The 26,440-nt window shown below is 35.4% G+C and overlaps 1 protein-coding gene and 1 long non-coding RNA gene across 4 annotated transcripts in view; one reads left to right on the top strand and one right to left on the bottom strand.

Moving 5' to 3' along the window:
• LOC136830763 (uncharacterized) overlaps positions 1-26,440 on the bottom strand; it is an 870,103-nt gene that overhangs the window by 123,520 nt on the left and 720,143 nt on the right. The gene's annotated exons all lie outside the window — the stretch shown is intronic.
• On the top strand, positions 4,490-10,233 carry LOC136830975 (protein Star-like). 2 transcript variants are annotated; one of them, XM_067090929.1, is made up of 5 exons: positions 4,490-4,608; positions 5,427-5,626; positions 6,199-6,404; positions 8,026-8,149; positions 9,390-10,233. In XM_067090929.1, the coding sequence occupies exons 1-5, from the start codon at positions 4,542-4,544 to the stop codon at positions 9,570-9,572; spliced, it is 780 nt and encodes a 259-aa protein (XP_066947030.1). In that variant the 5' UTR covers positions 4,490-4,541; the 3' UTR covers positions 9,573-10,233. The 2 variants fall into 2 exon arrangements, with proteins under 2 accessions (XP_066947030.1, XP_066947029.1); XM_067090928.1 differs by having other exon boundaries at positions 8,023-8,149.

Genomic DNA, 26,440 nt, shown 5'->3' with positions numbered 1-26,440 from the left:
CAAGTGATCTTGATGGGTGGTGACTAACACAAAGAAATTTACTGACTTTGATGAAAGTCTGCTTCTTTCTCCAACAACATAGAAATTTTGCTTCCTACTGGAGTTATTATTATTATTATTATTATTATTATTATTATTATTATTATTATTATTATTATTATTATTATTATCTAAACAACAAGTTCTTATCTATAAGAAAGCTGTAGAAAACGCAAGACAAATGACAGTCATATCCACTCCCTAACCATTCAATGAAGGGTGAAGCATAATACGGAACAACTTTCGCAGCCTTACCATTTCTGAGATACAAGCTCATCGCGTCCCAATCAGAGAAGCGCAATATAATTAGCTACAGTTCCCTTGGTACAGGAAATGTTTCCTAAAGGAGAGAGAATCCTCCTAATCTATTAATTTACCAAACTAAAATCCGAGGCTTGAAACCAATGTGACATTCGAAATCCTGCAATAAACATTCCACAGCCGGTCCTTTTATGACAAGGCATCAAAGCAAGGAAGAGATATTCGAGATTTCTCAAAAATTTCCTCAGTAAGAAATCAGGGCAAATTCTTTCTTCCATTTCTCCGCATACTTGTCAATGATCGTACGAGAAAGATGGCAATAAAATTATGGAAACGATTTATATACATGAATTGGGTTTTCAGTTTGAATGGAGGAATTCAAGATTTGCGTATTTTGTAAATCAGTTTAATTTTCCACAAACAAAATGTAAAATAATGCACTGATTATGAAAGATGGAAACATTTTTAGTCGCCGGGAGACATACCGGTATTGCATTTTAAACAAAATCAGGATTTCCGAAATAGTTTTCTTTTTAAGGTACCAAGATAACCTAAGAAACGTGAACAACAATGATTCGTCAGATATTTCTGATTTTGGAAAAGGTATTACAAAATCTTAGCTGAAAAGGTTCCTCTTGTAGCCGACGAACGCTTTTTTTTTTTTTTTTTTTTTACCTTTCTTGAATATTTTTCCATGTGTTTGTAAGTTTGGCACAGGTAAGAGGACACCTTAAATTACCAACTGTAAAAAAGAAAAAAGGAAATGGTATATTGTTGAAATATACAAAAAACACACACATTTGTAAGTGTCTATATATAAACACATACATATATATAACACACACACACACACACACACACACACATATATATATATATATATATATATATATATATATATATATATATATATATATATATATATATACATACATACATATATACATATACAGTATATATATGTATATATATATATACAGTATATATACAGTATATGCATATATATCACTCTGGCTTGCTACACGAGTTAGCCTTTTGGAAGAGAGGGAGAAAAGATATCTCTTACTTACAAATGTGGGTCTTTTACCGGGACCCAAAGCCACATCTTGCCCTGACTTCCGTGTCAGTTTAATCACATCAATTAACAATTACTTTAAAATTCACCTGCTAAGGTTCTACAATGGTTGCTAAGACTCAACCAATCTGTTAATTATATTCCCCCCTCTCTCGGAAGCAACTTCTATAGGATCTCCTCTAACAAGGAGTTTCTAATTCATTGGACTCCAGTCTACACACTATACCATACAAAGAGATGAGTACCCTTTAATAATTTAAATGCATGATCACTCTTTATTATCCACTCAACACTTTTATTTACCGTAGGCTTAACAGGTACTAGAGGACCAATATATGAAAGCCCTGTATCTACTGTAATAAATCTTATGGGTAACAACTGAATGGATGGTCAAAAATTGTGTTCCAAACATTAATTTTTTCCAGAACAGTGACGTTACACTGATATAATTTTCACTTAAATCTTTTAAACTAGTAAAAAAAATTGCATGATTAAATATTGGACCTTACAATATTCTCCAAACAATTCGTGACTCCAATCCCTGCATTCAGTCGTAATCAGCTGAAGAAACCTCTCTGTGTAATCACAGATGATCCCAAGGTCTAGATACACCTGTTAAGACGGAATACCTGCTTTGCCTGAATGTGGAGGAATCTGTGCTTAGAACTTCCCATTGAACAGTGTAGTTCATGAATTTACATTTCTGTTTAAAATTCGGTCGTAAAATATTTTTGAACATTCAATGATTTTGAGAACGAAAAGGAATAATATTTACAAAAGAGTTTCCGGAAGTGTTGAATATATTATTTTATACGGGCCATTCTATTTATAGCAAGAGTCCCCACTGTGCAGGCTAAAGGCAGGTGTACAACAATACACTTTAGCAGCCATTGCACACGTATCACCCAGTTGATATTTAGGCACCAAGTGCATCAGGTGTGTTTACGACAGTTTGGAGCGACGCTGCATATATATATATATATATATATATATATATATATATATATATATATATATATATATATAATATATATATATATATATATATATATATATATATATATATATATATATATATATATATATATATATATATAATATATTACATTTATGTATATATATTCCAGAAATCACAAATTCATATGTAAAAAGTTATTTTTTCCGAGGACCCTCAAAGATACAGAAGCTTCAAAAAGAGGAGATTATTTCAAGTTCTTGAAACCAACCTGCTTCTGTCTTCAGGTAACCAAATAATGAAGGAAAACACGTGCATGGCCGGTTTATATATATATATATATATATATATATATATATATATATATATATATATATATATATATATATATATATATATATATATATATATATATGCCCAAGTTGGTCGACGGCTTCCTCTCCTATTCCAGGCCCGTGACCTGGGTATCAGGCCTTGCCCCGTGTGATCTTTGTAGCTATTTTCTTTCTGCTTCAGCGTGTTCATTGCTTGTATGTGTGTGTGTGTGTGCGTGTTTGATGTGAGATGGTGATGAACTGGCTGACCAGGGTTTGTAAGGAAAAGTTCCCAAAAATAGATATAATAAGAATAATTGTTTCATTGCATAGATGAAGAAAACAGAGGCCGCTAAAAATTACATGGGCAAAACGTTACTTAAAATACCATGGAAGTTTTATGTTACATTTTGATTGAGAAAGTGAAACATAACAGGAGGAATGAAGGTAAAGAGGAAAAGCTGTATGGGGATGCAAGGACCTAGAAAAATCTAATGCTAGAAGCAACAGAGACACAAAGTAGAGGGTGTTGCAATTGCATAGCACTGAAGATAAGACACTGGGACTGATAAAAACTTTTTTTGACAGATGATATGCGTGAGTAAAGTGCTGTAGGCGGGAGGGTGATTGGTTTGGAGAAAAACTGGACCTGAGACAAGTGTGTGTGTTGTCCTCGTAGCTGTCAAATATTTTTGTTGCAGGTGTACAGCTGAAGGAAAAGAAAATGAGTTATAAATTGGATGTGGAGTTGATGCTTGTAAAGGTAGTGCTTACTGGCATAGTGGAAAGAAAGTGCAAAGAGGTAAAAGAGATGAATAATGCTTGAGGGGTAAATGTAAGTAAGAGTAACTTCATGATGGTAAAAGGAAACTGGGAAGGTGGTCCAATGGATATTAATATGGATGGCGGAACAAACGAAGCAGTTGGTTTGTATAGTATTTGTGAATAAATGTAATGCATGATAGATGGATAACAAAAGAGGTTAGACACAGAATAAGCGAAGTAAGAAAGATATCTGGAAGTGTGCAAAAGAAGTGGGAAGAGATCTGAATTGTCTGTTGAAGCAAAAGTGGGGATGCAAGAAGGGAATTTTGAGCTAATTCTCCTTTATGGAATTGAAGTGTGGAAGATGAATGCAAATGAAAGAAAAAAGGCTGAAGTTGTTAAAGTGAACTAAAGGGTGAGAAGTATGGAGATACACAGAAGAGAAAAAATATTTAGCATTTGTGGTCATGTGGAAAGAAATGATGGCGATAGGTTGGAGAACAGTGCATAATCTATAAGTGCTTGGGAGAAGGAGAGAAAGTTCTAGAAAGGGTTGGATAGATGGGGTGGTAAAGGCACTGGAATGGATGGGCCTTAATATCCTGGAACCCCGAGAAGACAGATGAAAGGTGCTGCGCTTGTAAGGAAATTTGATGCACTTCAGATACGTGGGCGTATGAAGTACATAGTTAACGTTGTAGAAGTTTTATTGCACAAGGGATTTTATCAACGGTTCAACACTAACAGTAAAAATTAAAAATATGGCAGTATATATATATATATATATATATATATATATATATATATATATATATATATATATATATATATATATATATATATACACAAAACACACACACACACACATATATATATATATATATATATATATATATATATATATATATATATATATATATATATTACCATGTATATTTACTTCTTTGAGAAGGTTGTTTGTAGAGGTTTGGCTTCATATCCCAATTAGTATTCTGGGATATGACTGAGACACCACCATGCCCTTCTGAACAGTGGCTATAGAGCATTAATTTTTCAAATATTATTTTTTTTCCACAGGATGCCGAACTTGTCCTCAGTGGTGGTGAGAACATGGCAAAGCCTGAGAACAGACATGACAAAGGGGAAGTTCATTCTGCTGTCGTTATGCGTCTTTATGTTCTTCTTACTCATGCACATAAGTACGTTTCGATGATGTGGTAATTTCCATGATCAGTATTACATGATCTTATATTTCGATTGGGAGGTTCTTGAAAGTTAATTCAGTTCTTACACAAATAAAACACATTAGTGTTTCATGTGATAAAGCTGTTTCCATTACCAATTTGTCGCAACTTTATTCATGGGAAGATTAATTCAGTGATAAATATTGCTACTCGTACAAAATCTTATATCTTTGGTAGCATATGGCCATTCTACGCATAATTCAACAACAACAGGTGAAAAAAAAACATAAAGAAATAATAATGAATATGGGTTCAGTTTTCAAAATATTGCTCTATCCAAAGGATTAAATGAATGGTATACAAATGATTCAAGTTTACGTCCCCTGTTGTCAACATGCAATTCCTAGAAATTTGGTATGCACAGGACACTCGTATGCTATAGCTTTTTCATGTGTATATGGGGTCTTTACCTCAAAATCATGCCGGACTCACTGGTTTTAATTACTGATCCTCTTGCATTTTAAGTTAGGAATCTATATGAATATCTAATGCTAGGTGTTTATTATATGTTTCCATTAGGATAAACAACATTCAGTTGAAGGCAAATTAAAAAATAATAGCATAAATATGATTGTTGCGGTCAGTGTCTCTCAATAGTATATAGTACGACAACCAATGATTTCTTGTCTGCCACGCTACAAACTAATCCTTGGAAATTGACTAAAATGCACTGCGTATCTTGAATCTAGTTCTCTGAAAATTAATGACATTTTGGAAAATAAAGATTCCAGTCTACTTTTTTTATTAAAGCAAATACCCTTCTACTCTCACAGCATCTGAAGTAAGAGGAGATGAATCAAGCTTCATGGAAAAATTCGACGGGGCGTGGCAAGGCGACCAGGAAGCTGTAACGAGTTTGAGCCTTCTCCTTAAAGCCCCAGGTTCGAATGGCTTTGCCTTAGATCACCCGGGAAAGAATGATTTTTCTGACCATGGCCAGAGCTCTGAGCTCGCAAAAATCCTTAGGAAAAAGGCAAGAATTTACCTTTAACTTTGCCTGTAGACAAAATGGTTAACCTCAAATTGCTCCAGTTTTCAGAACTGATGGTTTGTTTGATTGTGTTCTGGGTTGTCCAGCACTAGGAAAACTATAACGTTATTGATTCAACTACATTCCAGTTTTCTTCCAAGATACGGAACTTACAGTTCATTCCGCTGTCTTTTAATTTGCTTCCAAAGTTCGGATTTCCTGCAAATTTGAAACTCAGTGAGTTAATTCAGATATCCTCCAAAAATATCGAAATTATCAGAAAATGGCAATCACGCTAAAATTCATTTAGATATTATCGATATTATACAATTAAAGACAATTCGAATCTTTCTGCCTTCTAATTTCTCCCAGAATGCAGTAATTATGAATCAATATTATTTCTAATTTCCGATAAATAAGATATTTTACCAATTATTAAACTTTACACTAACTTGTTCCCAACACAAGCTATGACTCATTCATTCTTCTACGCCGCATAATTTAGCTCTGGTTTAGACGCTCACCAATTTCTTTCAAACCACGAAAATTACGGCTAACAACAAAACGTCTTCCAGGAATTCGGCTTCTTCATAGACGCCCACGCCGGCGACGGCGAGAACGGCAGCGTGAGTCTCCTTTTCGAACGCCACATGAAATGGTACGGCCTCCTGGTGGAAGATGACTACGACACCTTCGTGGAACTGCAGGAGAAGGGCAGGAATTCTTTCGCCATCCACGCCAAACTCTCGACCACAGACAGAATGAAGTTGACCAAAAATAGGTGGGAAGATGCAACCAGAAAAGACTGACCTCAAAGTATTTAAAACTTGAATTTTGGTTTTTCGTCATCCTCATCATCATCATCATCACCCTCCTTTACCTACAAAGACCTTCTAACCAGGCCTCATTTAGTTCTTCCTGCGGGCCTTACTTATTTGTGACAGTTCATAAACTTCTTGAATATCTTCTTTTTCCGTGGCGCAACCGTTTTTCAATAGATATTCCTTCAATTTGGTGACTATTCTTTAGATTTTTCTTTGAAATTTTATTTAAAAGCCTAAAGATACTGACAAATATACGTTGGACAATTAAATTATTTTCCTGTGTGATAAGAGCAGTTTGCTAATAACCAAAAAAAAAAAACTATTTTCTGAATAAAGATTATCACGAAACCATGTATTACTTTTCAAGACACTTTCTGAATAAAGATTATCACGAAACCATATATTACTTTTCAAGACACATACTACCAGTACGAGCAAGGAGACCAGTACAGCTCATGAAAAAAAAAAATAAAATAAAAAAAGTGAAACTGTGGGGCAATAAAATCAAACTCTTCAGAAATCAAGGGATTCTTTCAATTCCGAAGAAGACAAAGAATTCAAGGAATCAGAGACGGAGAGAAATAAATGACACATTACAAGTACCGGTGTTTGCGTGTCACCAATATTCTCTTTACAACTACAGTTATCTATCCTAACCAATGTCCGTCTCTATCTTTCTTTGTTCATGCATTCACATAATTCAATTCAGTTGAATTCAATATTAATGGGCTGTTTGTGACTTAATAAATGAAACATTAATGGGGTATTTGTGATTTAATATCTGAAAGTAAACAATTTCATGTGCGTACACAGGAACAAATTATCATACATATGTAGCCATGTGTTACGCACTTACGGTCAGATATCATGGCGGAAATGAGTTGATTTCAATTATAATTCGACGGGAATATGTACTGTACAACAAAAGCGAAATCAACTCTTACCTCTACTGATGGCTAAGGGTATTAAGTAACTGTCACCCATGTAGCAACCCTGAAAGGCTTGGGTCTGAAGGTTCAAAGCCGTGTCAGGGGTACGTGTTAACTATTAATCATAAAGAATTCCCTTCGAATGCTAGACACTCCCAAAGTACAAAGAATTCGATTTTAACCAGATTCTTGTGGCATAATAATTAAAAGTTTCAAAATTGGCACCCAAAAATCAGTTATATATATATATACACACACATATATATATACACATATATATATATATATATATATATATATATATATATATATATATATATATATATATATAAAATACATCACCACAGGTAAAAAAATGAGAGATACCCAGTCTCTTATTTTTTCACCTGTGTTGTTGTGTGATAACCGAATCACGCGTTAAAGTGATTGTAATCACACACACACACACACACACACACACATATGTATATATATATATATATATATATATATATATATATATATATATATATATATATATATATATATCTATATATTACTCAATAAATCAATAAATTCTTGCTTCACTCCAAGGAAATGAAATCGAATGTTTGCTTACCTAATACCTACTTTGTTTAAATACTATTTAACTGTTTCTCTTTTTTAGCAGACTCCTGGACCGGACTGACCCCGCTAACTTCCACTGGGAAATTCCTCTTTACTCTTTGTTCAAGGCCATGGGAAATACAGAAGTAGATCTGCTCATTTTGGACACAACGGGCACTGAACTGAAGGTACCTTTCTCAATGGGATATATGACAAGAAATACTGTCCTCGAGGTTTATTTGGGGGTACTGCCCCGGGGTTGGGGAGCAAGAAACTGGGGAGCTCAAGTTTCCAGTACAAAGAATTCGATTTTAACCGGATTCTTGTGGCATAATAATTAGAAGTTTCAAAATTGTCAATTAAAAAGTCTTTTCAACTACTGCCAAGTTTTATTTGATGCAAAGTACAGCAATAGTTATATAAAACGACTAATTCCTCTAGCAATGAAAATATTCCACTAATGTTATCTTATTGATAGTCAAAAAAAAAAATCCAAGAACCACATTTTAAAATTCCTCCTTTTCTTGATTTCTGCATCTGTAAATCGACTTAATCTTTTATAACGGGTTTGACTTTCCAAACTGAATGAGCATGGAAACTCACTAATACAGGACTGAAGATAAGATCAATTTTTAGAAAATACCTCGACTTCATATTCTTATGTATAGAAGAATGAAAAGAATTGACAGTAACTGATGAAGCTGAATCATCGATTGAAATATGAAAGTGACAGCGCCCATTGCCTTTTTTTCTTCTTGAGCTATTCTATGTTAGGGGAACTGTCTTAACATTACGACTGAACATCATATAATTATATATATATATATATATATATATATATATATATATATATATGTATTTATGTATATATATTTATGTATATATATATATGTATAAATATATATATATATATATGTATTTATGTATATATATATGTATAAATATATATATATATATATATATATATATATATATTATATATATATATATATATATATATATATATATATATATATTTATATATATATATATATATATATATATATATATATATATATATACAAATACATACATATATATATATATACTGTATGTATATAATGTATATGACCTTTATTAGGAGAGATGTCTTAGCATAAATACATTTTATATATATATATATATATTATATATATGTATATATAAAATCCTTCATTAGGGGGAATGTCTTAGATTATGTCTTAACACACACACACACACACACACACACACACACACATATATATATATATATATATATATATATATATATATATATATATATATATATATATTTATATGTGTGTGTACATACGCATGAAAATATATAAAGATGCATTCACAACACACCAACTATTATAGAATGAAAAGTGAAATGACCATTTTTTCCTCGGTACTTTCGTCCCACAGATCCTCAAAACCTTGCCGTGGGACTCAGTGAAAATCAAAGTGCTGTGCATCGCCTACACCCACATCCCAGGGAACTCTCGATCCCTGCCCGAATACCTGAGCCGCAAGGGGTACACTCTGCTCAAGACTCACGTCAAGGACATGTTCTTCGTCAGCAACGAATTCTTGTGGGGAAAAAAATGAAACTCAAGAAGGTGAATTACGTGTCTTCTTCGGATTCATAGCTTTTTAAAATGCGCATCTTTACCTCTCAGAAGGTTTTATTTTTTGAAACGTATTTTTACCTCTGGGAGAGTTTTATTTCTGTTTGGTTCATTTGCTTCTTACCAGAATTACCTGAAAATTAATTAGCGGTTTTCAAACTGGACTTTACCGAGAAGGTTCAATATTTTCGCAGAGAATAATTGATCACATTTTAGTGGGGAACATAGTCTGGTTCTAGAATCAGGATATCTTTTAATGCTTTCCGTTGTAACTGGTACTGATGTGTACCATTAAAAAACGGAAGCTTCATGCTGTTTGTGAGAGAAAACATGAATGACACAAATTATCAGGCTAATTATGTTCATCGCATGAGCAGAGGTCTGCTTCTTTCGCTGCCATTTTTCCACTTTTTCATTTTATCTTTTTTTTTTTTAGATCCTTTTAAAAGTGAGTCTGTAGTCGTACAACTTTTTTATTTGTACATCTTGGTTTATTTTCCTGCTGAACTAACTGTTAGACACATATCCAGTTATTTGTTTTGTTTTATGACTTCGATTCTCCTACAGAATTTGCTCTCCCCTTTCCGTCATATATTTTGATAATTTCAATTACATGTATGCTGCGAATGAATAAATTCTTAAGGAACAACGACTTGAAGTACTTAATTTTAGTTTCCATTTTCATTAAATTAATGCTTTTCTGGCACCATGACCATTACTGCAGCATCTGTCAGAATACTGTTAGAACCAGTCAATAGAAGACCTTGTCACAGGACTGATTAGGTTTGACGATGCGGACACTGACCGGCTAAATCATATAACCTCGTGGTCTAGTGATGCCTGAACACTGAGAAACCTAGTTTTCAAGTTCCTAAATAATGTATTCTCTTATTCCTCAAAGAGGAGACGGGCATAAAGTTATCACCTTTATGACAAAATATTTGCTGATAATCGGAAGGACATCTTCTGGAGCCACCTATTTAAGGGGAAAAGCTCATGCAAGTGAAAGAGTAAAAATTTGTTACATCGAGGACTGCATGGATAAATTTGAGTGTGTCAGAAGAAGTTATCACAGTGAAAGTAACTAGGGCAGGACTGGAAAAGGATGAGAGATAACTGGGGACCTTGCCCTGCTGGGTTTGGGGAGCATAGAAGGGTGATTGTGCTAGGTGATTTAATTGCAAATGTGACAGAGAAAGAAATGCCATGTGGGTTAATGTGGAGTTCCTGAGATAAATGACAGTGAAGAGTCTATCAGAAATGTGTTAACGGAAAGATAAGCTGTGGAAGTGATAGTGAAAAGAGGAACAGCTGGAGATGCTGATAAGCAAGTGAGGAGAACATATAGAGGAAATTGATGAAAAATTCCATGTCGTTTCAGGATGGTGGGAAGAGAGATAAAAGCGATGAGTTGCAAGCGAAGGGAATGAGAAATCTGAAGAAAGTATGAGAAAGTCAGGAAGGACTAGGGAGGATAATGAAGTGTACTACTACAAAACAAATACTAAATGCAGAGGGAATAGTTAACGAGCATCTCAGTAAAGGGAACCAACGGGGACTATGTCTGGATAAGAGAGAGGCTAAGAAGGAATGGGTGAGAGGCATAACCGTTTCCTTGTACAACAGTTGTTGTGACAGGGGAGGGTGTAGAACAGAATAGAACAGAATATAGAATTCAGGACAAAGGCCAAGTGCTGGGACCTATAAGGTCATTCAGCGCTGAAAGGGAAACTGACAGTTAGAAGATCTGAAAAATGTAACAGGAGGAAAAACCTCGCAGTTGCAATATGAAACAATTGATAGAGACGGTGGAAAGTCAGAAGGAAGAAAGAGAATATGAACTGAGGTAGAGTAAAAGGAATGTAAGGGATTTCAGCTAGGAGCCGAAGGGACGTTGCAAAGACCCTTAAGTAGTGCCTACAGTGCACCACTTGAGGTGCACTACCGGCACTAAACCCCTACGGGGATAATAAGAATTACAGGGGCATAGCATTACTGTAATATACTAGGGTATAGTAGTGGGATCTTCGACTGAGAAAGTGTGAAACATGACAGAACAAATGACAGGGAAAGAGTAAGAACAATTTAGGTTTAAAAAGACCAAGTAAAATTGGGCCGAAGTTTCTTCGGCGCAATCGAGTTTTCTGTACAGCCGCTACAGCTTATAATCAAGGCCACTGAAAACAGAACTATCTTTCGGTGGCGTCGGTATAATGCTGTATGAATCGCGGCCCATGAAACTTTAACCACGGCCCGATGGTGGCCTATCCTATATCGGTGCCAGAAGCAAGATTATGGCTAACTTTAACCTTAAATAAAATAATAACTACTGAGGCTAGAGGGCTGCAATTTATTATATTTGATGATTGGAGGGTGGATAATCAACATATCAATTTGCAGCCCTCTAGCCTCAGTAGTTTTTAAGATCTGAGGGCGGACAGAAAAAAGTGAGGACGGACAGACAAAACCGGCACAATAGTTTTCTTTTCAGAAAACTAAAAAAGAGGGTATGTGGACCAAGTGTTTCTTATCAAACTGTTATATGAGACGATTGAGGGTAAAGGAGAATAGCTGTGTGACACACATCGATCACTAAGCAACGATTATAAGCATTCCAAAAATAGGGATAAAGTTAACACACTGGTGTTCTGAATTTCCTTTGATACATAAAAAAGTGAGAGGCAGGGGTTAAAGAGGAACGTGTTACAGTAATGAAAGATCTCTCTCTCTCTCTCTCTCTCTCTCTCTCTCTCTCTCTCTCTCGTAACTTTATGAAATGACGTTGTTGCAAAATAGAAGAACTTAATTTACGAAAAATGTTACAGAAAAATAATTGTTTTCCATTTGCAAGCAAGACAAGGTTATCAAGTAGAACAGAGAGAGAGAGAGAGAGAGAGAGAGAGAGAGAGAGAGAGAGAGAGAGAGAGAGAGAGAGAAACCTGTTTCCACTAACAAAGAAAAATGGTTACAAGGGAAAATGACGAATAAAGATATATCACCTTCACATTATAATACCAATTTTACGAGGAACAAAATGAACATGGGATGATGTGTTCACGGAATAGAGTAACTGAGAATAAGTCACGTGTTGGAAATTCTGTCGGATTAATCACTGAGAGAGAGAGAGAGAGAGAGAGAGAGAGAGAGAGAGAGAGAGAGAGAGGTCACACATATCAATTCAGAGATATGGCAGCTATGTAGTTTATAAAAATTAAAGATATAATAAAGAGACCTCTAGGTTCGTGTTATTCCAAGGTGGCTTGACAACTCAGGTGTTCCTTTTATCAGGATTATGATCTTTGAGTTGGAGATCTACCAGCTATTTAGAAAGGCTCATTAAAAACTACCTCCCCGACTCGGGATTAACATGAGAAAAAGAGGAAGATTACAGTACATAGCAAGGGAGAGGTTCTAATACATCACATATAAGGAAGTGTGCTGAAGGATGAAAAGACTGCAACAATTTGTCAATAACCATAAGTCAAGTGTTTGAAATTCTGTCGGATTAATCAATGAGAGAGAGAGAGAGAGAGAGAGAGAGAGAGAGAGAGAGAGAGAGAGAGACGACGAAAGTTCTGGAAATGGAGATTCTGTAGCGAATGTTGTCGTTCATAAAATGGAAACACGAGACTTGAAAAAGGACCGAAGATAAAGACTTGTTTTAGAAGCCGACCTTATTTGTTTTACGATATGAAGGTTCAAGGACATGAAATATGAAGATTTTATTGAGTTTTAGTCTCTCAAAACTTTTATATAAATATATAGATACAAAGATTGATGGGAGACTATATGAAGAACGGAGGTTGTATGACTGACAATGGAAGAGTGAATCTCAGTACAGAAACGTCCTCACGATCACCGACATAAAATTAAAAAGAAGAGAGAGAGAGAGAGAGAGAGAGAGAGAGAGAGAGAGAGCGTAGGTTTGACGTAACGATTGAAGTTTAAAACAGTTTCCATTTAAAAAGATATGTCGCTTGCTTCTATTATATGAACACCAAACCGAAAAATTAAAGATAAATAGAGAGAGAGAGAGAGAGAGAGAGAGAGAGAGAGAGAGAGAGAGAGAGAGAGAGAGAGAGAGAGAGAAAGTATAGGTTTGTCGTAACGAATGAAGTTGAAAGAAGTTATATATCAACATTAAACCGAAAAATTATAGAGAGAGAGAGAGAGAGAGAGAGAGAGAGAGAGAGAGAGAGAGAGAGAGAGAGAGAAGAATGGCAACCATTCTTCACGTACCCGTGATTTTACATTACGGTCATTTTCATGGACTCATAATGATTTTTCTTGTTCTTTCAAGCCTGATATTATACTTATTACTCAATCCATTTCAGAGTAAGCATTCTGTGCCATTATAATTTTTTCTGAAAATGATCACGTTTCGCTGGGCGAAGCAGATCATTTATAAAGGACCCCCAGCTTTTTGGAAAATTACTGCGCTGTTATATTTTCCACAGCAGTTTTTTTTTTATTCTTGAGACTGTCTTGGTGTGGCATTTACTCTTTGCTCGAGTAATTTTGTATTCTTGCTCTGGTTATTAAACTAAATTTATGATGGAATGGTTCACGGATACGTTCAGTGTTTCATTTTGTTAGAACATGTGTGACTGCTTCAGCTGCAATTGTGGCGGACATATTTACACTTACACACACATATACATATATATGTATATATATGCATATATATTATATACATACATAAATACATACATACACACACACATAATATATACATATGTGTTTGCGCCAGTGTATATACGTGATACACATAACAAAGCGTTATCATTAGTATCTTCTAATCTTATAAGTAAGGATTCATTCAGCTGCAATTGTGGCGGACATATTTACACTTACACATACATATACATATATATGAATATATATACATATATATTATATACATACACACACACACATATATACATATGTGTTTGCGCCAGTGTATATAAGTGATACACATAACAAAGCGTTATCATTAAAACAAATGAAAAGCCAATGAAAAATAAGACTAACTTTTAAAAAAGTCCGTTTTGCTCTTCGATAAACATGCTCCTTGTTAATAACGCAAACGAACAAAGAAAGACAAACGTAACATTAACACGTACAAGAATGACGAAAAAATTCCCATCTTGCCTCCCAGCTGAAGAGCTAATCTAAACACTAAGCGAGAGGAATTGTTTGTTTACTGTGTCTTGGTGTTTACCAACTGTCATACAGCTAAAGCTATGCTAACCCTTCTAAGCCTTTCTCTCGGCGTCCCCTACGCGCGCTGTCTACACCAAGGACCTCAGTCTACACTGTTATATTTTCCTTCGCGTTTCAAGAACACTTGAGACTAGAAAAGAGAGTATGTAGAAACCAAGAATAAACTGGAAGTACAAAAACATCCGGTAAATGAGTTGGCACCTTCAAATTAGGCTTCTGATCATTATTTGATACTGTTTTACGATTGCTTAATTGCTCCATCGTCAACAGATTAAAAAAAAACTGAAGGAAAAATTCTTTATCATTCATTGAACACTATTAAAATCCTAGGCAGCAAAGAATGTCTCTAGGAAAGTGGAAGACGAGGATGTCGTGTGAGTAGAACTTCATCAGTTTCAAGCCAAGATGCAATGCATTACTAACCTTCACAATTCATCTTGCATTTTGCTAATTTATCTATATTTTTATCTCTTTATTAATTTCTCTTTATTTTATTTTCTAATAACTGATCTCTTCTTCCTGTATTCCATATTCTTTAGAAGCCTGAATTTTAAGTCAATGGCCCCTGTAGGCTTGTGCCATATGAGCGTGTGTTTTATCTGCAGAAGAATAAATAATAATAATAATAATAATAATAATAATAATAATAATAATAATAATAATATAATTTGCAGCAGCAGACCCTCTTTTAAACAGGTTCTATTGAATATTATTTGCTGCTTCAGCTGCATTTATTTTGTAGAAGACTTTTTCTATTTTCCTTTTGCGGACTTCTCTTCAGTGGAGGTGCGTGCTAACAGCTCGTTTATATTTGTCATTTCATGGGGAAAAGTCAAAATCTGGATTCTGCTTCTGTATAGAATATATAAAGAATATATAAAGAAGCAGAATTCAGATTTTGACTTTTCCCCCATGAAATGACAAATATAGGCGAGCTGTTAGCACGCACCTCCACTGAAGAGAAGTCCGCAATAAGGAAAATAGAAAAAGTCTTCTACAAAATAAATGCAGCTGAAGCAGCAATAATAATAATAATAATAATAATAATAATAATAATAATAATAATAATAATAATAATAATAATTCTATCTCTTAAACCAACAGTTCTTGACACTCGTCTCTCACGCCTGTCCTCTCCCCCTCTCTCTCTCTCTCTCTCTACCCTTGCCATTTCCAACGGTTGGTTCGTTCCGTCAGTTCCAATTTATCAGAACTTTCCCCTTTCCCTTCTGTACATTAACTTTGTAGCTCGCTTACAAACTCGTCTCTGCATATTCATTCGTCTTTCCCTCTCGGCCTTTCAGATTTTGTGTCTGTCTGTCTGTCTGTCCATGAACCAAAGTGTCTCTGACCTTCTTTTTCGTCACACCATGATTTATGGATAGGCTAATTTCTCTCAGACTCCTAATCATCGCCCTTGTGTGACTGCCTGACTTTAATTTCAACGTCGACTTTGAATAGATGAACAAATCACGGTGAACTTGCAGATATATCCTATTCATTTTCATTTAATTTAATTTCTTCATATTTATTTTGCATCTGCATTTCAACTCATTACTGTTATTATTATTAAGAGCTTGTTGGCGAGCTCTACGTGCGCTGGAACTCGGCGCGGCTGTCTCCTCTATCCTCACGACCCAGTACATACCCTGCCCTCACCTGGGAAGGACAAACAGGTTTGCAAGGAGGAAGTAGGATGTCTCTCCTACCCTCCCGTTCACCTACCTATCCCGACCGCACTCGGGGCGGACAAACAGGTTTGCAGGGAGTGGGTCCACTCAGATTTTATTATTAGATTATTCAGAAGATGAACCCTATTCATAAGGAACAAGTCCACAGGGGCCATTGACTTGAAATTCAAGCTTCAAAAGAATGTGAAGTTCAGTTGGTAACAGGAAATAAAGAAAGAGGTAGATTATTAGAAAAGAAAAAACAAATTCACAAATTAGGGTAATAATGCATTGCATCTTCCCTTGAACTTTTGAGGTTCAAATTACACACAGCATCCTCAGGGAGGCTCTTCCACAGTCCAGCGGAGTCAAAACAAGCAAATATAAGAGAAACCTTTTCTTTTTTGTTGAGTGAACTACCTTAAGCAACTCAGGCAGCCTCGTAACACACGTCGGGGTCCCTCTTCTCACATTTACACGTCGAAATTGTAATCCTCAGATTAAACGGTTCAGTGACATTCTTTCAATTGCCAAGCCATGGAATTCTCTTTCGTTCTCTGTTTTTCCAGACTCATGCAACATTGTCTGTTTAACGATGCATGTACACTCCTGTATATATTACCGTCAAATTAAGTGAATGACGAGGAAACATAAAAATACTTTAATTTTTTCTAAAGGAAAGAAAAAAATAAGAAAGCAACTCGTATTCGTCAACAAACACTGAAGGCCATTCCTCGTTAAATGACAATATGTCGAGCGGGTATTAAAGGGAGTTGGCTCTTATCTAAACAACTGACTCTACAAACTCAGGGATATACAAAAAAATTGCATCGATAATTTTCATATTATTGCAGACACCTGCCTAATTCGCTATGCTCATTAGTGTCTACAAACACGGTAGCAAAAACCTGCTCATACGCATGCGCAAGCCTTATAAACCAGGTAACGCACATGTATGCAATACGCATAATCGCAAGTAGGCGAATCCTTTTGTATGCACACAAAATACAATTTCTCACGCCACACCCACGCCCATATCCATACAAGCACACACAAACGCCACACTCAAAACACAAGCGTGAACACCTTTAAACCTTCCCTTTTACCAGCACCAATTAATCTCTCTTCCCTTATTTAATAAATCTTATCCCACATCCATAAATTCTTATCAGCATTTCATGCATCCTCGATTTCATTTTATTTATAATTCTTAGCAGTTCACGGATTTAGTCCTGATTTCACTAATCCTTGCACCCTATTTCATTACTTCGTGTTCCTATTTCCTTAACGCTTGTCCCTGTTTCCAAATTCTTGTCATATTGTCATTACTTGCCATCTTTTTTTTTTTTAATTTTCATTTGACTTTGTTCGTCACTCCCTTTTCCTAAAGCAAATCGGGTTTAAGCTCTGCTAAAATATTAAGAGCAAAGTAAGACCATAGTCACAAGGTCTTAACACATGATGCAACAATAATCTTACAATGAATACTGAAGTGCTTCATTATGAAGAACTTCGCTATAAAGAATCCTTAAGAATACTTAACTGATAATAATATAGAATAACCTTATATGGAATGCTTAAGAATATCTTTATAGGGAATCATCTCCCACAGAATCCTTAAGAATCTGTTTATCATTATTATTCTTAAGGACAATAAGCATGAGAATATTAAAAGGACATAGCGCCAAGAGAAAGTGAGAAAAAGTAAAAGAAACATATAACGCATTCAAAACACACATTTATATAAAATATATGTGTATAAATGTATATATATATATATATATATATATATATATATATATACTGTACATATACATATATATACATATATATATTATATATATATATATATATATATATATAAATGTATGTATATACATATATATATATATATATATTATATATATATATATATATATATATATATATATATATATATATATATATATAAATATATAAATATATATATATATATATATATATATATATATATATATTATATATATATATATATATATATATATATATATATATATATATATATATATATATATATAGTATATATGTATATATATGTATATGTACAGTATATATATACACATATATATGCATACATTTATACACATATATTTTATATACCTGTGTGTTCTTGTATGCGTTATATGTTTCTTGTTACTTTTTTCTCACTTTCTCTTGGCGCTTGTCCTTAAGAATATGGGCTTATTGCGAATAATAATGATAAACAGATTCTTAAGGATTCTGTGGGAGATGATTCCCTATAAAGATATTCTTAAGCATTCCATATAAGGTTATTCTCTATTATTATCAGTTAAGTATTCTTAAGGATTCTTTATAGCGAAGTTCTTCATAATGAAACACTTCAATATGTATATATACGTATATAGTTTATATACACATATATGCGTATATACCGAATGCTTAATAAAGGAAAACATGTTTAATCAGCGAGAATGACAAATAAATATAAGGTTATAGGAAGCTATTCCTGACCACACAAACATCGGCACTGATGTTCCAATCACTGAAGCTAAACATAACCGAAAGGAGGGAGTGTTGAAAGCAAACAGAACGACTAAATAAATTAAATCAAGAAACAAAATAATATATTCTGACATAAACAATAATCAGACAAACAGAACAACAATTAATAAATTAGATCAAGAAAGAAACAAATATATCCTGACATAAACAATAATCAAACAACAGAATAACAACTAAATAAATTAAATCACGACAAAATTACAAGTATCACCTGACGCAAACAATACTCAGAAGAGAGGAAAAACAGTTCTTCAATGTGGGGGTGGGTAGAGCTCTCTGCTAGCACGCTGTGGGCCCAGCGTTCGACTCTCCGACCGGCCAATGAAGAATTAGAGGAATTTATTTCTGGTGATAGAAATTCATTTCTCGTCATAATGTGGTTCGGATTCCACAATAAATTGTAGGTCTCGTTGCTAGGTAACCAGTTGGTTCTTAGCCACGTAAAATAGATCTAATCCTTCGGGCCAGCCCTAGGAGACCTGTTAATCAGCTCAGTGGTCTGGTTAAACTAAGATATACTTAACTTAGAGAGGAAAACAAAGGCAAAGGGGCATTTTGCTTCAAGGTAGTTTCACAGTCTATGGAATTTGCAGGCTTCATCAATAATAATACTATGGCATAAAACCTCGCCTTTGACACTAAAGCTATCCAGTGGCCCATGTTTGTGATGTCAACAAGGCCAAATTTCAGTTAAAGCAATGATATACTCATTACAGAACGCTCAAGATCTAAGTATTTTAATTTGACTGTGTGTATTTGTTCACTGAAGTTATATTTAGGGCATTTATTTCGCCTTCCTTTTAATTTGCGGACAACGTCAATTGGGAAAAGTAATTAAGTTGAATGAACAGATCCAAGAGAACATTATTGATTGCAGGGCAATGGAAGGAATTGGTATGAAATAATGCTGTTGCACTTATTTCAGGGTAACAAATTTAATCATTCCCGCCCCCACCCCCAACCCCGCTCCAGGCACAACACCTGCTTCTTCGTTTTATTATGCTTGGTCACAACGTTCGTCCTTGAATACATATCAAGGAGTTAACTCTTAACATCAATATGATTGTTACGAAAAGACAACACAAGACATACCCCTAATTCAATCATCATCATCTTCATTAAAGTTTTAAAGTTATATCACGTTTTCCATCTTCCTAGCGAAGACTCGTAACGACCTTTCCAATGTCTCCTGTTTTGTGCACCTTCTGGATGAATTCCTATCTAAGGAAAATCCTTCATGATTTTTAAAGCTTTCCTGGTGTTGTAATTTCCATTCGCACCTCTTCTCTATCTTACGATTAATTCTCCTTCCATTACAGTTTTAGTTTTCTGTAAAATAAAACTATCGTGCCGCGGCTTTTTCTGTCCGTCTGCACTTTTTCTGTTTGCCCTCAGATCTTAAAAACTACTGAGGCTAGAGGGCTGCAAATTGGTATGTTGATCATCCAGCCTCTAGTCATCAAACATACCAAATTGCAGCCCTCTAGCCTCAGTAGTTTAAAATTTTATTTAAGGTTAAAGTTAGCCATGATCGTGCTTCTGGCAACCATATGGAATAGGCAACACCAGGCCGTGGTTCAAGTTTCATGGGCCGCGGCTCATACAGCATTATACCGGGACCACCGAAAGATAGATCTATTTACTGTGGCCTTGATAAGCTGTAGCGGCTGTACAGAAAACTCGACTGCACCGAAGAAACTTCGGCGCATTTTTTACTTGTTTTAATTATCATTATTTTTTTTAACACTATTGGTCAAGCACTGAAGTTACACCTTAGAGAACGCCAGCATCGTCACACGCTTTTCCAGTACATACTTCTGACAACCGAACTTTAACCTTAAAAGGGACAATACCTTCTTGGTAGCTTAGCTACTTCAATGGGAAATGTCTTCAGTGCTTCTAATCGTCTTTGGCTTGAATCAGAATGAAGCATGCATTAAACATTTTATACATAACTTATTCAGTAAAACCGTAATACAAAAATGTACCGAGTATTTGAGATTATCACAACTGGACATATAACAACCTTAATAAATCATTCAGGAAGCTTCGTAATGTAAGATTAAATTATACACCGAATACCCTCGCCAAGATTTATATTTCTTCTTTAATGCATTAATAATAAAATCGAAAAACGCAAGTTTCAAGTCTAATTCATAACTTATCGTAACAAGAATGCAGTCCTAAACCACTCGCTGCATAGATACATTATCGTTTTTCAGTCAGCAATCATAACTGTTTTACAGATTTTTAATACCGATATTATAATATTATTTTGATTATCCGACCCTTAGGTAACGATTTGATTCTTGGTCCCGAGAGAGAGAGAGTTTTTCAGTCAGCAATCATAAGAGAGAGAGAGAGAGAGAGATTTTGCCAAAACGTTTCCAATATAATACTGAAGACAAAGCAAATACTTTGCCGACGAAATAGTTTCCCAAATTTCGTCAAGACGTGATTGTGTCGAAAAAAAAAAAAAAAAGACACCGTAAAAGCGAAGGTTCCTTTTGCCCAAAACCGTCATGCTATCTCTCTGATTCAATATTCCTCGAAGCTCATCTGCAATTCTTCTGCTTTCTTTTACCCTTCTCTCTCCCTGTGCCATCGCCATTTATATCAACCCTGTTCTTTTCGTTCTCCCTCGCCTTTTCCCCCTTTATCCGAACCTTCCCTTGTCCCATCTATTCATCAGATTTGTCATGCGCTCATTCATCCGTCTTTCCCTGTCAATATTCCGATTGGACTGTCTGTCTACCTCTCCGCTTCTGTCTTTCTGTTGTTTATTACATAGAAAATAGATGGGGACGCCCAGGTCCAGTCTGTCGTAATTTTGTCGGATTTTATCTCTTCTCTTTTTCTATTACTCTTTCTGTCATAGAGAATTAAATGCTGGATTGATTATAGCTTTTATTTTGTTTCAGTTCGCTCTTTTTGATACATAAGCATAAACATATATGAGGACATGGCAAATTCTGGCCCACGTGCGTGCCTGTTACCTCTTTCATCGATAAGTGATTGATGCAATAAGTGAATAAACAAAAGTTTAGAAAAAGTCGTGTTGGGTGTTAGGTGAAAAAAGAAGAAACATAAATGAATAGAAATAACAGCATCAACAACGAGAGAGAGAGAGAGAGAGAGAGAGAGAGAGAGAGAGAGAGAGAGAGAGAGAGAGAGAGGGTATTTTCCAGTGTGTCCATTCACAGGTGTGTATGTATGTGAGAGAGAGAGAGAGAGAGAGAGAGAGAGAGAGAGAGAGAGAGAGAGAGAGAGAGAGAGAGAGAGAGAGTGTGAAAGGTCTGAGGAAAATTCGATATAGATACGACAATACGATGCCATAGTCGTGGCGCTAGAGATACAAGTAAACAATGCGACGAGGTGTTTTCGGCGCAATCGAGTTTTCTGTACAGCCGCTACAGCGTATAACAAGGCCACCGAAAACAGATCTATCTTTCGGTGGTCTCGGTATAATGCTGGGTGAGCCACGGCCTACGAAACTTTAACCAAGGCCCGGTGGTGGCCTGTCCTATATCGTTGCCAGAAGCACGATTATGGCTAACTTTAACCTTAAATAAAATAAAAAATACTGAGGTTAAAGGGCTGGAATTTGGTATGTTTAATGATTGGAGGGTGGATGATCAACATACCAATTTGCAGCCCTCTAGCCTCAGTAGTTTTTAAGATCTGAGGGCAAACAGAAAAAGTGCGAACAGAAAAAAGTGCTGACGGACAAAGCCGGCACAACAGTTTTCTTTTAGAGAAAATTAGAACCATCCGTTTACTCACTGAATATGTATCGAGATTTACAGCCAAATGAATTACATTCGCATAACAAAACGCCACAGGTGCAACTTCCGGTTACATTAATTTAATTTCGGGGATTAGTCTACTGGCGTCATGCTTATAATTAAAATATTTATTTCACCGTCCCTTCATTCCCCAGCCAAATGATCATTAGAGACTGCGCGATAAAAAGTTAAGCGTATCTTAGTTTAACCAGACCACTGAACTGATAAACAGCTCTCCTAGGGCTGCCCCGAAGGATTAGATTTATTTAAAGTGGCTAAGAACCAACTGGTTACCTAGCAACGGGACCTACAGCTTATTGTGGAATCGGAACCACATTATGACGGGAAATAAATTCCTCTAACTCTTCACTGGCCGGTCGGAGAGTCGAACGCTGGGCCAACAGCATGCTAGCCGAGAGCTCTACCCACCCTTCAAATGAAGAACTACTGCGCGATAAAGATAGAGGCAGTGTTTACAGAGAACACCAATGATAACTGGATAACGAAGGCAATGATAATAAATACCTTTACTGTGTCTCTATTACGGGGGTAAACACGTTCGACCTTCCCCTATTTTGACATTTATACTTTGCAATATATATATATTTCCTCCACCGTTAATGACACATCTATACACTTTCATTTTCCGGGGCACAGGGTTTCGTTTCACAATGAAGGGAGAGAGAATCCGGGATGAAAGTCACGGTATCAAGTCTTTGTAAATACTTGGTAGGTCCTTCGTTTAAAAAGTGAGCTAAATGAAAATGAGAAAAATTAAAGATATAAAAAAATTATCGACGTATTCCACTATTCGGCGAAGATTTCTTTCCTTCCACTCTGTGACTCGTCTTTCATTTAGACAATGATTTGAAAATCATTGAAAATCATAAAGTAGGTTGATCAAAAAACTGTCAGTTTAAGAATAATGGTTGATAACAAATTACGTGACGGTGATAACGAACATGAGCATTCCTGATCATTCTTACGCGTTTCATTTCATAGCTGTCTTCCATTTTTTCTTATTGCTGATTTATTTATTTATCGTAATTATAATTTCAGGTGAAAACAAATCGATGGTAAAAACAGGGCTGCAGTAATAAAATGGAAGTTACTCATGTGAATTGAATAACTTGGGCAGAATCATGCGTAATTATAAAAATATCAGCTTCAGATTGCCATATGTCCCTTTTAAATCTATCAAAATGAATTTGGAAGTGCCACAAATAACTGAAATTAAGACAATTAAACAAAATGTAAACAATAGTGACCTAGATGGTTAAATGAGTACTGAGAAATGGCGAAGGAGGAACAATCTGGCTAAAATCTGCAGTTGCAACAATCATGTGAGTAAGGCAAAACGACATTGAAATACGGTAGCAACAACAAGACAAGAGAGAGAGAGAGAGAGAGAGAGAGAGAGAGAGAGAGAGAGAGAGAGAGAGAGAGAGGGCTCAGATACCCATAATACAGCCAACGTCAACGCCTATGACCACAAATGTTATTTCTATCGACCAGAAACCACTGTATGTCAGGGTCCAAACGAAATCTTGCAGACTAAGGAAAGACATAATCTGGACTCAGACTTTGTTTGCATAAACAATGATTAAATTTGGTTTTCTAAATCGACGGTCACATCTGAAACAAAGGTGAGCAAGTTAGCCCCTAGCCGATCCATTCTCCCAAAATGTTAGGGTCCTACATCTCCAAAAACCTAATCCCTTGTTATAAGTCACAAGGGGGCCCACTATTGGTGAAATTTTTACAAAACTGACACAAATTTCATTTCGCGTGATCCTGCTCACAAACAAACCGAACCAAATACAAAACTTCCTCGGCAATATAAAATATGTTTTGTTCATATCTAAGTTTATGCCTTTAAAGCTTCTCTCTCTCTCTCTCTCTCTCGGAATTTTCTCCTTGATTCAATCAAATTGTTTGCCCTAGCTCAAGAAGTGATGCTGAGTGGATCGGACTTCGATGTGATTTTCAGAAAACTGCTACATTTCTCTCTCTCTCTCCTTTGTCATCGTAACGTTGCAAGGGATGAAGTGAATCGTAGACAACATCATTAACAACACCATCAGTTATGATAAGACTGTCCCTTGCAATGTTATTATGACAAAACGAAGAAGAAGAAGAAGAAGAAGAAGAAGAAGAAGAAGAAGAAGAAGAAGAAGAAGAAGAAGAAGAAGAAGAAGAAGAAGAGAGAGAGAGACAGGCAGATAGAGAATATAAAAAATTTAGACACTAAAAAATAAAAAATCATGAACAACAACAGAATAACATCAACAACAACAAAGACGAGAATATCAGCAACAACAACCATCAGAAGAATAACACCTGGCACAACAACAGTCACAAACACATCAAATATCATCAATTACGACCAATAAGCAGCAATTCGAGTGTCATTAATTACATCACATCAACAACAACAAAAACACCTGGGAAGCTCAGTAATTTCTATTTAAAAAAAAAGGAAAATAAAAGAATTGCTGGGTCAGAAAATGAGGGGAAACTTGAACACGAACAAAACTACTAAAAAAAATTACAGGCAACTGAGTGTTAACTTTGCTCACGTGGCGGGATCTGTAAAAATAACATTGATGAAACTTTATTGGGTTCATTGAAAACTTTCTCCTAATTATACCCAAAGATTACCTTTTTCTTTATATGAACTTTATGAACGGAAACAGAATAACTGGATAAAAAAAAACACAGATAAAATATATGGAAGAGTTTCTTGATGGCGTATTGAAATGAATTGAATTTAATGTAGAATTTAGGCCAACGGCCAAGCACTGGGACCTATGAGGTCATTCAGCGCTGAAACGGAACTTGACAGTAAAAGGTTTGAAAGGTGTAACAGGAGGGAAACCTCGCAGTTGCACTATGAATCAACTGTTCGTGGAGCGTGGAAAGTAAGATGGAAGAAAGCGAATATGAAAGGAGGTACAATAAAAGGAACGAAAGGGGTTGCAGCCAGGGGCCGAAGGCACTCTGCAAAGAACATTAAGTAATGCCCACAGTGCACCGCATGAGGTGCACTGACGGCACTACCCCTCTACGGGGCCCTTGATGGTGTAGGTTGGAATATTCGCCTAAGACATCAGTGTTAAAATACTGAATATGCATGTAATGGCTTAATATGATTTAAGGTTAAGTATTAGGTTCCTACATAGTTTTTATCAATTTCATCATTTGTTGGTGTGTTATAATAAAATGGGACTTGTTTTCGTTCACCAGTCTGCCTGACTCATTTCTCTAGCTCTGGATCTTTGGTGATTGGTGTATCTCTCACTGAAGATTACATACGATGTGTGTACACACACACACACATATATACTGTATATATATATATATATATATATATATATATATATATATATATATATATATATATATATATATACAGAGAGAGAGAGAGAGAGAGAGAGAAACTGATCTGTTTACAGCTCATCCCGTTCGTAAGTAGAGGTCACCATTAACGGAAGAGATAATGTGTAAATTTTAGTCTCGTACGTTGAGATAATATTGAGATAAAGGAGATATCTGCTACCATTCTCCAAAAAGACCGTCTTCCAAATCTAATATCCGCTGATAAATGCTTTTACCCTCATATGACC

The sequence above is a fragment of the Macrobrachium rosenbergii genome, chromosome 47, assembly GCF_040412425.1.
Source record: "Macrobrachium rosenbergii isolate ZJJX-2024 chromosome 47, ASM4041242v1, whole genome shotgun sequence".
In the NCBI taxonomy this organism is placed as follows: domain Eukaryota; kingdom Metazoa; phylum Arthropoda; class Malacostraca; order Decapoda; family Palaemonidae; genus Macrobrachium; species Macrobrachium rosenbergii.
This window is presented reverse-complemented; position numbering and strand designations above follow the sequence as displayed.

Bases quoted from the DNA above. Each gene is read 5' to 3' on its own strand.
- LOC136830975 (XM_067090928.1), top strand. From the start codon at position 4,542: ATGACAAAGGGGAAGTTCATTCTGCTGTCGTTATGCGTCTTTATGTTC. The intron at 5,627-6,198 runs GCAAGAATTTAC...AACGTCTTCCAG, and splicing joins CAAAAATCCTTAGGAAAAAG to GAATTCGGCTTCTTCATAGA. The intron at 8,150-9,389 runs GTACCTTTCTCA...TTCGTCCCACAG, and splicing joins CAACGGGCACTGAACTGAAG to ATCCTCAAAACCTTGCCGTG.